The sequence below is a fragment of the Loxodonta africana genome, chromosome 11 (genome assembly GCF_030014295.1).
Source record: "Loxodonta africana isolate mLoxAfr1 chromosome 11, mLoxAfr1.hap2, whole genome shotgun sequence".
Taxonomy (NCBI): Eukaryota; Metazoa; Chordata; class Mammalia; order Proboscidea; family Elephantidae; genus Loxodonta; species Loxodonta africana.
This window is the reverse complement of record NC_087352.1, coordinates 56,220,824-56,235,166: the sequence shown is the minus strand read 5'-3', so window position 1 is coordinate 56,235,166 and position 14,343 is coordinate 56,220,824. Positions and strand designations below refer to the sequence as shown.

General features: G+C 41.4%; 1 protein-coding gene across 1 annotated transcript in view; it reads right to left on the bottom strand.

The window, feature by feature from the left end:
• Positions 1 to 7,951: 7,951 nt before the first annotated feature.
• MEX3C (mex-3 RNA binding family member C) overlaps positions 7,952 to 14,343 on the bottom strand; it is a 28,932-nt gene continuing 22,540 nt past the window's right edge. Inside the window, exon 2 of the mRNA XM_010586730.2 lies at positions 7,952 to 13,172. Within this exon, the coding sequence (XP_010585032.2) occupies positions 11,947 to 13,172 (1,226 nt within the window). The 3' untranslated portion in view covers positions 7,952 to 11,946. The remainder of the gene's footprint in view (positions 13,173 to 14,343) is intronic.

The following is a 14,343-nucleotide window of genomic DNA, read 5'->3' as shown; positions in this document are numbered from 1 at the left end:
CACTGCCCCGATTTTGAAATGGCCTGAAGAGCCCATGCTGCACTCTCCCAGGTCTGGGCTGAGCTGATCTAGGTGCCCTTCGTGCTGACACCTCCATGTGGCCAGCCCACACCCACAGTTCATTTGAGATGCTGATGCCTATCTTGCCAGCTATGGTCTGCAGTCTCCACTTTTGCAGAAAGGAGTCTTCTCCAGGCCCTGGGCATCATTCAGTGGCCCACATCCCTCTAAAGGCCTCCTGGGTGTCAAAGCACAGGGTTTAATGGAGGCCTTGGTGTGGGATCAATCCACCCTAAAGGATGCCTCATGTTGTACTGTACGTGCTAAGCAGGGATGGCTGGCCTTGCAAATAAAAGGATACCCTGTGAGCAAACCCCAGCGTAGTGTCTGTATGTACTAACTGCTTAGTAGTGTGGAAGCACACACATATGTGTGTCCAGGATAGTCTAATACTATGAAATTACTATGGACAACACACAGTATTTTTTTTTTTAATGAATGAAATATTCCAAACCCAGGGGACTTCGTGAATTACCACGATAAATGTAAACTCTGAATTCAGAGAGCTCAACACGCTGAAAATGTTCTCAAAAAGGCAGGTTCCAGTTTGGCATTGTGGGAGGTTGTTCAAACCAAATGGGCTCAATGCCCCCAACCAATATCCTGGTATCACAGCTTCCCCAGGTTCCATTCTGGCAACCTCACTGAGCCTCACCTCCATCTGTAAAATGGGGTAACCACCCTATTTCACAGCACTGGCACAAGAGTCAAATATAATAGATGTGAAATCTTCCTGGAACGAGGTAATAAAAAGAGAGACATTAAAGTCAGAGCACCGAACCCATTGCCATCCAGTCACAACTCATAGCAACCCTATAGAACAGAGTAGAGCTGCCCCACAGGGTTTCCAAGGCTGTAATCTTTATGGAAGCAGACTGCCACATTCCCGCTACCCCCGCCCCTGCATTGTTGCTGGTGGGTTTGAACCACTGACCTTTCAGTTACCAGCCAAACACTTAACCACTGCACCACTAGGGCTCCTTGTTAGAACGCCAGAGCCTCTAAATCTCAGGTGAAAGTGATGTTCTCCTCCGCTTGGGCCTTAGTAACCCCTGCTGAGCTCTGTCAGGGTTTTCCCCCATTTGGGCAGTCTTTCTTGGTCAAAGTAAACTGTTACTCAAATCACAGGACTTTTTACATCTCTTTGACTTGTGTTTAGAATAATTATGTGGCCTATGAAAACCTGGAAGAATCTGACCCATCACGCATGGATTGATTCAGATGAGAAAGTGGTACCCAAGAGCCCAGGGAAAATCAACCTAGTAGTGAAGCTGGAGAATTTCCTCTCATGAGACAGGCTGAGCATGCTTGAAGGGCCATCACGATCTACTCCTCACCTGCCTCCAACTACACCCATAATGCCGCCAGGTATGTGACACACACCTTCCCGGAGCATCGATTCTAGAAAGTACACACAGGGAGGTAAGTACTTTAAGACCTTTTAATATCAAATATGTTGGTCACAAAATGCAAACTTTTCATTGACCAAGATTAAACATGGGTCTTCAAAGAAATTTCAGGCTTGCAGCTTAAAGCAGTACTCCACAACCCTACCCTCACCCCACCACTACACTGACACATTTGTCTGGGCTCCACCCCAGAGAAGTTGAGTAAGAATCTCTAGGGTGGGGTCCAGCATTACTGTTGTTGTTAGTTACTATGGATTCAGACTCAGCTTTTGTTGTTGTTTGTTGCTGTCAAGTGGATTCTAACTCATGGAGACTGTACATGTGCAGAGTAGAACTACTCTATAGGGTTTTCAATGCTGTGACATTTCAGAAGCAGCTTGCCAGGCCTGTCTTCCAAGGCACCTCTGGGTGGGTTCAAACTGCCAACCTTCTGGCTATATAGTCGAGTATGTAACTGTTTGCTGCACCATCCAGGAACTCCTTGACACAGCATTGTTGTTGTTACTGTCGAGTCGGTTCTGACTCATAGTGACACTATATGACAGAGTAGATAGAACTCCATAGGGTTTTCTAGGCTGTAATCTTTATAGGAACAGACACCATGTCTTTTCTCCTGTAGAACAGCTGGTGGGTTTGAATTGGCTAACCTTTCGGTTAATAGCCCAGTGCTTAGCCACTGTACCGCCAGGGCTCCTTGACTCAGCATTAGCATGTATAAGAATATTCCCAGGTGACATCAATGTTCAGGAGGGATTAAGCAGGGATTGGCTCAAGGGTGTGTTTATTCTGCTTTTGAAACTCAGATTCCAAAAACCAAAGCCGTTGTCCCCGAGTTATTCCGATTCATGACTATCCTATGGGGAGTAGAACGGCCCCATAGAGTTTCCAAGGAGTGCCTGGTGGATTCAAACTGATGACCTTTTGGTTAGTAGCCACAGCTTGTAATCACTACGCCACCAAGGTTTCCAAACTCAGATTAGATGGTGGAAAAGTCTGTAGCAGACTCTTTCCACCACTGGCTTCCGGACCCTTTGTAGATGAGATAAAGTGATTTCCTCAAGATCTGAGTGATTAGTGACCAATCCACTGGGGACCTCTGCTGGATCAAATCAGTGTTAGTATCAAAGCCCTAGTGGATGAGGAAATCCACCAGGGTAGCTCCAAATGGTCTCGGCACTGCTTTCAGAGTAGCCTGAGACTGGACACAGAGAGATTAAATAAGGATTAAATGAAACTCTATGTAAAACATTTAGTAGAATTTAAACTTAGATGTTTCTTTCCATCTTTTGATAATGGGGGAGTAAACTAGTCTAAGGATGACCCTTAGCCAAGGATTCTCTCAAAGCTCTGTAAGACAGCTACCCCCTCCCCTTCCCAAGGCTGGAAGGTGATGGTTTTGATGACCTCTAGTTCCTTCGTGGAACCAGGGCCAAATGGGAAAGCCACAGAAAAAATGAGACTTGCTAGAAAGATGCAGGGGACAGAAGTCCCAAGTTTTCAAAAAAAAATCTTGACACCCAAGGAAATGGATCCTTAGACAGCTCAATTCTTCACTGTTTGTTCCACATAGCATCTTTCACCAAACAGATTCTGAGGTAGCTTGCTGGAGCTGCCAGGTTTATGGACAGTCTCTCCTAGGTGGGAAGTGCTGGCAGCTAGAGGGCTAAAGTATGCCCCCTGGGTACAGTGTTCTGCGGTCTAGCAGCAGAGATCTTCATAGAGTACCTGGAAAGTGTAAGAGACCTGAAGTCTCAAGAATACTGACTGTAGTATCTCAATCTGAACAAAGTTGCTCAAGAGCAAGGAAGCTGCACAGAGCAGGGTGAAGATGATGGGCAGCAAATGCCCTGGGCAGAATCCCGGTCTTGCCTCTTGCTGAGTGCTCTTGGGCAAGTACATTAATGTATGATGGGTTCCTCCTCTGCAAAAAAAAAAAAAAAAAAAAGAGGGGCTATACTTCCCCCAGAGTTTAAGGATTATGTGAGTCTGTATATAAAACATTTAGTAGCATGTTTGACTCAAGCACTCAAAAATGGATGTCATTTCACTTTTAGCCATTTAAAAGCATTTCTCTGTCACTTTCCACAGTGTGTCTACTTCCTAGAATGTATTCAAGTTGACTGGCTAAATGAGGGCCTGGTTTTCCAAATGTTTATCTACAGCAGTTTCTCAACTGGGGGCGATTTTACTCCCCAGGGTACCTACATCAATATCTGGAGCCATTTTTGATTCTCATAACTGGAGAGGGTGTATGCTACTGATACCTAGTGGGTGGAGGCCACGGATGCTGCTAAAATCCTATTACGGGTAGGACAGCTTCCCTCTCTCCCCTTCTCTCCCTTGCCCCCCACCAAATGACCTAGCCTAAAATGTCAACAGTGCTGGTGTTGAAAAACTTGATCTAAAGGGAGAAGGTAGGGTTAGCCTACTGAGATTGGGGGTGGGGTGTGGAGTGGTAGGCACAAGACTTAAAATTCCAGAATCTAGCAGCAACTGAAAACCCCTGCAAACAACTCTGGGAAAAGGAACCCCTCAGTGAGGAAACTATTACCAGCTATAACTCACAGAATTAAGTTAGAGACACTGGATCCACAATTAAGACTCATAGGTCAGCTGACTGATTTAAAAAGCCTTTCAGTAAGATGTAAAAAGAGCAACAGAAATGGAAGGCCAGAATGGAAAAGTAGCTAGAGGTTGAAATGTGGTCTTCTAAGGACTGAGCCAAAAGGCTGAATTAATGCATGGGCATCAAGGAGGAGAAAACAATTTCTTGAGGATACGGTGTGGTCAGGAGCTGCTTGGGAACTGCAGCATAAAACTTACTGGGTAGGTTCAAGTCCTGAAAAGCCAACTGACCTGGAAGGAAGAGATACTAACCAGTTCTGGGGATTAAGACAGCTAGAGGGTTAACCCCCAGCCAGTGCAGAAAAAAAAGGGGGGGGGGGATCACATAGTAAATCGGATGAGGTCTGTCCAACCCCAATTCCTGATTTTATTTCTAGATGGCAAACTACATACCAAGAGACTATAAGCACCAACAAATGGGGAGTTTCCATGACACTGGAAACAACCAATTCCTTGGAGAAGTCCTGAAGGTTATGTGGCTGGGCCAATATCTGCTCATACTATAGCCTCAAAGACAAAATAAAAAAAAGCTAAGACCTTGATTAGGGCACAATTTTGACTAGTCTTTACATTTCATATGCTTGGCAGAGTACTTTAGTGTCCAGTACATCTGCAAATCAACTTTGAAACAAGAACTGATGGCTTAAGCTAGCCCAAGACCTTTATTGTCATGATACAAAAGAACCCAGCCATATTAAAAAGTGCAACCCAAATCTTTTGATTGGCATGCCTAGGAGGTAGAGAATCAAGTGGAAAACGCATCTCAGCTGAAAGCAACTAGTGAGACATTTTCCATGGAATCTTTTCGAAAATCTTTAGATTTGGGGATTTTTTTTTTTTTTACCTGAAGCCAGCTACTTAAGACTCTTAAGCCGGAGCTTTTTTCCTCTGTTAAATGGATTTAATAGTACCTCCCCCCGAAAAAATTTTTTTAAAACACCCCATGGGGCTGTGGTAAAGACCAAATAAGATTATTTACCTGAGTTTACTTTGTACAAACTGGGTTACACAACGAACGGTAGTATTCTAAAATCAGAAAGCTCTTTATATTTTACACAGCTCTTCAGGTACACATTAACAATATTTTTCAGGGTCATGCCAGGCCTTTGAAAGAACCAGAGCAACAAGAGCGATGCTACCTGGGAAGCAAGTTAGTTATTTCACAGTGTCTCTAGGTCTTAGTTTCTTGAGTTTTATGCAGTCCACCCCCAAAAAACCAAATGCACTGCCTTGGAGTCAATTCTGACTCATAGTGACCCTACAGGACAGAACTGCCCCATAGGGTTTCCAAGGTGTAAATCTTTACAGAAGCAGATCATTTACATCTTTCTCCTGTGGAGCAGCTGGTGGGTTTGAGCTGCCGAACTTTTGGTTAGTAGCTGAATGCTTTAACTACTGTACCACCAGGGCTCCTCAGAGGTAATTATTTCCATTTTACAAATAAAGAAAATGAGATTTAAAGACTCATAATCTGCAAATATGAGATTGAACTGAAATGGAAGTGCCAAACTAGAGAGTAAGATAAAATTCTACAACTGCTGTGCCCTGGATGCTTTGCAAGGCTATCCCATGAGCAGTCTCCTAGGCTATACCGCCAGAATTTGGAAAGCATGGGAAATGACTGAAAAAATCAGATGCACTCTAAAAAATGACACATTTAGTCCTCTTCAGTGGTCTAACTGGGATTTAAAGGCCTTGAAGACAGAGGCATGGAGTCCAGCTGATTACGTCTTTTACCAGGAAAGGGGTACCTAAAGGTGGACAAATGGTGGCGGTGGTAGAAGGGATGGCAGGAGGATGCTATTCCTGGGGAAGATTAAAAAAGACAGGGGCAAGATTTGAAGTGTGGTCACTTAAATGGGTCAGGAAATAGAATAAGAACATCAAGAAAGGCCTGTCTACTAGTAAAGAAAGTAAAAGAGACTATTTCTGTAATCCGTGACCACAAATACAATCTTTGACATGAGGGTGTATTTTTCAAAAAGTACTAGGAATCACCTGCTTGGGGAGAAAAAAAAAACATAAAATATGAGCCTGACTCAAAAGAGTTCTCACCACAAGCTTCTAGTAGTAAGATCTTCTCATCGGCTTCCATGGAGTTCAAGAAAAGCCACTGATTGGGCACAGGCCAGGAAAAGCAGCCAGACATTTGTGGAGTTGCTTTTTCTACTTCAAATGAGGAGGCTCTTGGAACATGAATAGAAACCTTCATCCATAGTTGAAAAGATAAAACCTAGGATGATCTCAGTCTAGTCTCTAGATAGCTGCATCTTCCAGAATTAGACAATACCACAAGGTGGCTTAGTAAATGTACACTGTCCAAGAAACAAAAATTTAGCAGCTTACAGTTACAGCAAAGTTGCTATGTATTGAATCCAAACACAATCAGAGCCCACTGATAGTCCGACTTGGGTTTCATCAATGGCCAAGATACAGAAAAAGCTTCAAGAGCTGCTTTCAGTCACATGACTCACATGTACACAATTCTTAAAGTTACTGCCATCAAGTTCACATTGTAGTCTCCACCCAGGCCAGGGAGAAAAAAATGGAAGAGCCCATCTCTCCAGTCGGCCTCTCACTGGAGTTTTAAAAGGTCTTACTTTTGGAAAGTTTTACTTCACGAGATATTTAATAACAATAATAGACGTTCCTTTTTCTTACTAACTCTATTATCATATCCTGGTGACCTAGTAATGAGCTCTGAAGACTTTAAATCTAGGTAATTTACAAATGTTTATTTCTACAACCCTTTCTGAAATCTCTCCTTCACTTTTTCAAGTATGACTCCTAGTTTCTGTTCTTCAGCACTTCCCATCTATGATTCAAGTACTTAAAACCACTACCCCATTCAGTCCCTTGCCATGCCTTGGTAATTCCCCCGAAACTGTGGGAACAGATTGTGTCAGAAGTTCCACTCTGCACTTGCTTTTGATATTGGGCAAATGTCATGCAAAAGATACTAACCTTGGTGCTTTAAAATAGGGGAATACCTAGCATTTATTTTCCAGTTTTAAGAAATTACATTTTCGTAATTCTAGGATCATATAAAAGAAACTCACATTTTCAGTTTGAACACTGGGTAACTTGTTGACTTGTCCAAGAATGTTCTAACAGAACCTCCATTTGACTGTCTTTGGGCTATAGGTCAAATCTTTTATTTTGAAGTTTTGTGCAACCTTTAAGATTTTATGACTGGCTTTTCCCATCTCGATGTTCAATATTAATATATGTATTAAATTATGTATAAACACTTCTAGAAGCTCTGGTGAGCATGGAAATGTTGCTGATAGGCATTAAGGAGGGAAGGTTTATATAATCTTGACCCTTCTTTACTGCCCCTTCTTAAACAAGCTTTTGGTTATTTTGTTATGAATTCAGCTGAAATTGTAGCTCAAGACTTTCATATTAAAAATGGAGGGTATTTATACATGCACTCATACAAAGATTAAATGTTTACAATTTTAAACACACTCAAAAAGAGCAGGAAAAGTCTATTTTTACAACTCTCATTTAGGCATCAGGTCAAAACATCCCATTTTCCATGAGACTTTTATGAAGGGTCTACAATCACCCACCCCAAAGGCCTAGAAATACGTGGCTTCTCTCCAGCGGTTTCCTTCTTCTGCCTTCCGACTCTGACCCGCATCTCTATACAATGAACTCGATTTACTATTTAAAATATCTAACTGCTCATCCTCCCTGCTGAAGTTGTCTTGCGGTGGTGCCCAAATGCAAGCTTTTCAAATGTTTGAAAGCAGATAAACATTAACACGTAGGCAGTACAGAAAACCCCAATGGCAGGATAATTCAGCATTCTTTCACCTTTTTCAGTTACTTCAGATGATCAGCTGAACCAACTTAACAGGAATACTTGAGAGATCCAAGTAGGAAGGTGTGTCAGTCAGAACAGCTATTGTTAACCTTTATTAAATGGAATCTCCGTATAAGGTTTCTCAATGCCACTCCCTGTCAGTAATAGCAAAAGGTGAAGTTACGGGCTAGCCATAAGAGACTTGTTACTTCAACCATTAAATTATGTGTGGAAATATACTGACATGGAAAAGATGTTCACAATACATTAAGTGAAAAAGAACAAACAACACAACTAGGTAACCCCAAACCATTTTTTACAAAAACCCATTATCCATAAAATGGATTGAGAAAAGTAGAAATTTAAAGGAGGGGGAAATGTAGCAGATTGGGAACCAGTGGTTTTGTGCTAACGGGTCCACTGATGAGAATTTAATCCATAATAACAATTGCTGTTGTGTGCTCTTGATTCCGGTTCAGAGTAGAACTGTCTCCCATAGTGTAGGCTGCAATCTTTATAGGAGCAAATCGTCAGGTCTTTTCTCCCACAGCCACTGGGTGTGTTTGAACCTCTGACCTTTTGGTTAGCAGCCCAGGTTGCGAAACGGGATTAACGGAAAGCCCTTCCACTATCGTGAGGAATTGCCTAATTCTTGATGATTTAGGATGCAGATTAACCAGTGTGGTGTTGCTCTTGCCTGGTGACACCAGTCTCTTCCCCAGTAATTTCCTGCTTTTCCAGGTGAGGAAAGGCAGATCCAGGCTTAGAGCTAGGATAAGTGCTGATATTATCAGTTTTGCCAACATTAACTTTAGACAATTTCTTAGCTTACTCTGGGGCAATGAAAACAAGGCTCCAATGTAGTCCCCTGAAGGATCTTGACCTTATGTGAAAGTTAAGAAACTTAAACTCTGCGAATATGGCCCCCAGACACCCTTTTAGCTCAGTAATGAAGTCATTCCTGAGGTTCACCCTTCAGCCAAACATTAGACAGGCCCATTAATCAAAATGAGACTAAAGGGGCACACCAGCCCAGGGGAAAGGACTAGAAAGCAGGAGGGGACAGGAAAGCTGGTAATAAGGAACCCAAGGTTGAGGAGGGAGAGTGCTGACATGTCATAGGGTTGGTAACTAGTGTCACAAAACAATGTGTACTAATTGCTTAAATGAGAAGCTAGTTTGTTCTGTGTAAACCTTCATCTAAAGTACAATAGTAATAAAATTCGTATTCACTGGTCATTCAATCTAAGCTGGAATTGTGTAAATACTGTAATCACCCAAATAATTTAACTTTCATACTTCGGGAGGCTGATTCCAAAAACAGCAAATTCTGGCAAACTAATTCTAGGGCAATGAGCTTTCCCATTACTGAATCTATATACTCCAGTCTTCTAGCACAGCCCAAGAATTTGTCCAAAACCTACAATGAAAGGACTTAAATGGCTGTGTAATACCTTTGAGAAGTAGGAATAAACAGAATTTTAGTTTCTTTAAAAAAAAAAAAGACAAAACCAAACCTGTTGCTGTTGATTCGACTCCAACTTAAACGAACCCTATAGGACAGAGTAGAACTGCTCCATAGAGTTTCCAAGGAGCACCTGGTGGATCTGAACTGCCGACCCTTTGGCTAACAGCTGTAGCACTTAACCAACCACCATAACAACAACGTAAAAGAACCTCAGAAATGTGCTTCTCCATTTTAGGAAAATGGCAAGTTACTCCTGTCAGCATCAAATCAGTTTAATTCATGGAGTAGTAGTTTTGTCAACCACAAAATCTTTCACAGGGTAAGTGGCAACTGAAAGTTAAAAACCTGCACCTTCAAAAAGTTTTAAAGGTTTGGTGATAAAAAGATAAAAATGTATAAGTAAAGAACACTACCTAGTTTGGTTTCAGGATCTTAGCTAGCATCACCGTATAAAAAAGCCATTTACTGTTTTATTTACAATTAGGTCAATAGTGATTATTTGTGGTCAACTACATAAACACATAACTAAATAAAAAACCAGCTTAAGCCTCCACTCACTTTCATTACAATGTAATGTTCATTTAAAGAAGCAGCTAACCTCGAACAGGAGCAGAAGGGACACATTTAAGAGCACATTTTGAAAATAATCGTCACAAGAAAGTAGGTAGCTACGTGGGGAGCAGGGAAACTCTGTAGAGGAAATCCTTAATTCTGGTACACAGCTATCTTCCCGCCTACACTGTTCATGATTAGATGAAAAACACCACAGAGAATACATTCAAGTTAATGGAAACAAGTCTTTATTAAGTAACTTTTAATATCAGAAAAATAAAACTCTTATAATTCTCTTTACAGCAAATATATAATATCAGTGCTTTGGCCATCTTAAGTTAAAGGCCCTTTATCATAAAATATATGGTTTTTAAACTTTACTCAAATTGAATTTATAATCCCTATGACTTCCCTACATATACATAACAAAAGAGTGTAGTAAAATTAGCAAATACTAAACTAGATTGATAATTTATCATTCTTAAGTTTGTGGTTTTTAGAAACAGTACACGCACCTAATATATGTCGATTCCTTGGCTTATTAGTTGCAGTGTACAATGCAATAAAATACAAAATACATGCTTGGTGAACATTCGTTCATATCTACAAGACGGCAGCTAAAGATTAGGTTTCAATACTGACATTTAACTATCCTACAAGCAATTAGCATTACATCATAATATGCCATCAAGGCAACTTTTTTATACTGAAAAAATCAAAATAAAAACCGTTATTTGTAAACTTTTATACGAAATGTAACTCTTCAAGTGGAAATAAAAAATAAAATTTGTCTATTTACTATTCAATACACATAGGATTTCAATTTTCATTATACCGAGAAAAAAAGCTCTTTTGAGTTGGGAAAATAACGCTTCAAAAAATAATTAGTAGAAAAACCCACTAGTATAATGTTTTGTCCTTTCAATGCCAGCACAGATTTGGGAACATACCGAGGATGAAGTTCGAGACATCCACAGGTGAAATGTAAAAGTGTATTTTAAAGAAATCTTTCCCGATTGGAAATAGTTTTGAAATGAAGTAAACTGACTGGAGGTTGTCACAGCTGCTTTAGTGAGTTATGCTCAGGGCACTGTTATCCCTAGCTCCCTCCCTCCACCCCTAAATTATTAAAAAAGAAAAATATATTTATAATGTGCAAGACAAATATGGATTAAACAAAGTGTTTCACATTATGATCTAGTCTAAAAATTAATTGCTTGATCAGACTAATGAATGGAATGTTCGCATCCTCAACTGTTAGCCAATAATAGGTGCACCCCAAAACCCCTCCTGAAATGGGGAAACACAAGCGGCCATTTCCACATTCCCCAAGGGAGGCAATTCACAATCGAGACAACTGCATTCCTGATTCACTGATCACACCAGCCTTGAGCACTCTGGGCGAGATGAAGGTCAATGTAGTAGCAGTTTTTGTCCCGAATTATAACCAGTGATCTAGTTAACTGCCATCGGCCCTATCCTTACCAATAAGTAATCACAATACATTAAAAAGTTACTTGCAATCCTGCAGAATTAGGCATAAGTTGTTGTAAAATAAAAAACAAACAAACCTGTTTTGTCAAAACTGGCAGTGTAAAGAAGGCAGCACTGGAAGTGTCTGAGTCATCTGTAATGCCAAGTACCCTCCATAAACTTTTAATGTGGTTAGGCTTTGGGACCCATCGGTTTTGAAATCTTAGAAGTACACACTTTTTTCAGAGGCTGACATAACATGATTATCTTCACTCAGCCAAGCTGAACTTTAGCAATTCTTATACAAGCTATGTCTCTGGGTCTACAGGATAGTATTAATAATTCAAACCAAACTAATAGACAAGAGACCACTTAGGTTTAGTGTTACCATAGCAGCCTTTTATAAGTTTACTAACAACTTTAGCCTAATCCCAATAAAGCCTGATAACAGTCATAAGAATTCATTAGGAAGTTTACTGGGGGGTACCATTATACCCATGCCTTTACGAGTCCATATAGAGATATAGTATTTATGTATATATATATAGTTAAGAGTGAATTTGGATTGCCTGAGTAACAGCTGTCTGGCAAACTGGACATGATGGCGTTCTCTTTTCACAGATCTTGTTGGCACATTCCATGCAGAAGAGGTTGTGGCCACATGGAACTAGGGCAGCAATAACTTCATTCTCAAAGCAAATCACACAATCGTGTTTTCTTCTTGATTCTGGAGGTGAGCTAGAGGTGGAACCACCATTGGAAGAGGAGTAACTATTGGTACCATTAGAAAAAGCAGGGATGTATATTGGAAGGCCAACATGGTTGCCTGTACTAGGTGGGTCGCTCCTAACCCTTCGAGCAAGTGGGTGTTCTATGCTCTCAGGAAATGTAGGAGACAGACGAGGAGTAGATGGCTGACTTCCTCTGCGCTGAGTCTTCACGTTACCAGAAGGATCACTCCCAAAGCTAGAGAGTGGGTTAACTGGTTCAAATGGAGTCCAGATAGTTTGAGCGGATGTTGGTAAAGAGTCAAAGGCTGGAGAATCAACTGCAAGATCTTCTGAGCCCACGGATGGTAGTGTATCTCCAAACCAAAAGTTTCCTGTGCTAAATGGGCTTGTTGGACTAAAGTCAGCCAGCCTATTGCTTCCAAAATAGGAATCTGTTGAACCACTTCCTAGAGAACTGGAACTATCATTTCGATAATTGGGTATCATTCTTGCACGGCTAGGAGGAACTGGATTGGAAGAGAGCCATGCAGAACCAAGAGTGCCACCTTCAAAGCTTACATCAGTACCATTGTAATGAAAATCATTCTCTTCATTGAGTTCGATATAGTTTCCTGTACGCATGGCAATATGCATTTCTATTTCTTCCCGTGCTCGGTCAACATTTTCTGGCATCCCTGTCACTTCAAAGACAGGCTCCTTATCTCTGCTCGGAGTTACTATGTATGTGTGGGTCTGCTGCTGAATTCTTTTAATAGTTGCTCCTTTGGGTCCAACCACTAGTCCTACCACACGATAAGGGACCCTGACTTGAACGGTGGTTTGACCGGGCAGATTAGGACTGCATGACAACCCTCCCAGGGCAGGGCCATTTTTGTTTCGAGATGCACGAATCATGGAGAAGTGCTCCGCAGCTGACAGGATTTCTCTTTTGGCCATGGCAACATCTTCTTTCCGTCCAGTGACAACAAAAATGGGCTCTTCACCACGAACAGGTGTCTTGATATATGTGTTTGTCTTGGCCCTCAGTGCCTTAATTTTACAACCTGTTGGAGAGAAAAAATTTAGTAAGAATCAACATCAATTTTAATGATAATTATAAAGACGAATCACAGAAAGCCCCTTTCAAGCCAAATCTGGTTATGGTTAATTTTTTTTTTTTTAAGTTTTAGAGTTTGTTCTTTAAAGAAGTGCTGGTAGCACAATGGTTAGGCACTCTGCACTAAATGATAGTCAATGGTTCAAGCCTTTCCGTGGGAGAAAAGACCCGGAGATCTGCCCCTGTAAAGATTACAGCCCAGGTAAGTGAAATTACTGTTATAAAAAGACAAATATTGTATGAGGCCACTATTATAAGACCTCGAGAAATAGTTTAAACAGAGAAGAAAATATTCTTTGATGGTTACGAGAGCGGGGAGGGAGGGAGGGAAAGAGGGAAAGAGAGGGGTTTTCACTAATTAGATAAGAACTATTTTAGGTGAAGGGAAAGATAACACACAATACAGGAGAGGTCAGCACCAGTGAAAAAAACCAAAAGCAAATAAGTTTCCTGAATAAACCGAATGCTTCGAAGGCCAACATAGCAGGGGCGGGGGTTTGGGGAACATGGTTTCAGGGGACATCTAAGTCAACTGGCATAATAATATCTACTAAGAAAACATTCTGTGCCCCACTTTGGAGAGTGGCATCTGGGGTCTTAAACGCCAGCAAGTGGCCATCTAAGATGCATCAATTGGTCTCAACTCACCTGGAGCAAAGGAGAATGAAGAACACCAAAGACACAGGTAATCATGAGCCCAAGAGACAGAAAGGGCCACATAAACCAGAGACTACATCAACCTGAGACCAGAAGAACTAGATGGTGCCCAGCTACAACGGATGACTGCCCTGACAGGGAACACAACAGAGAACCCCTGAGGGAGCAGGAGAACAGTGGGATGCAGACCCCAAATTCTTGTAAAAAGACCAGACTTAATGGTCTGACTGAGACTAGAAGGACCCCAGAGGTCATGGTCCTCAGACCTTCTGTTAGCCCAAGACAGGAACCATTCCCAAAGCCAACTCTTTAAGACAGGGATTGGACTGGACTATGGGATAGAAAATGATACTGGTGAAGAGTGAGCTTCCTGGATCAAGTAGACACATGAGACTGTGGGCAGCTCCTGTCTGGTGAAGAGATGAGAGGGCAGAGGGGGTCAGAAGCTGGCAGAATGGACA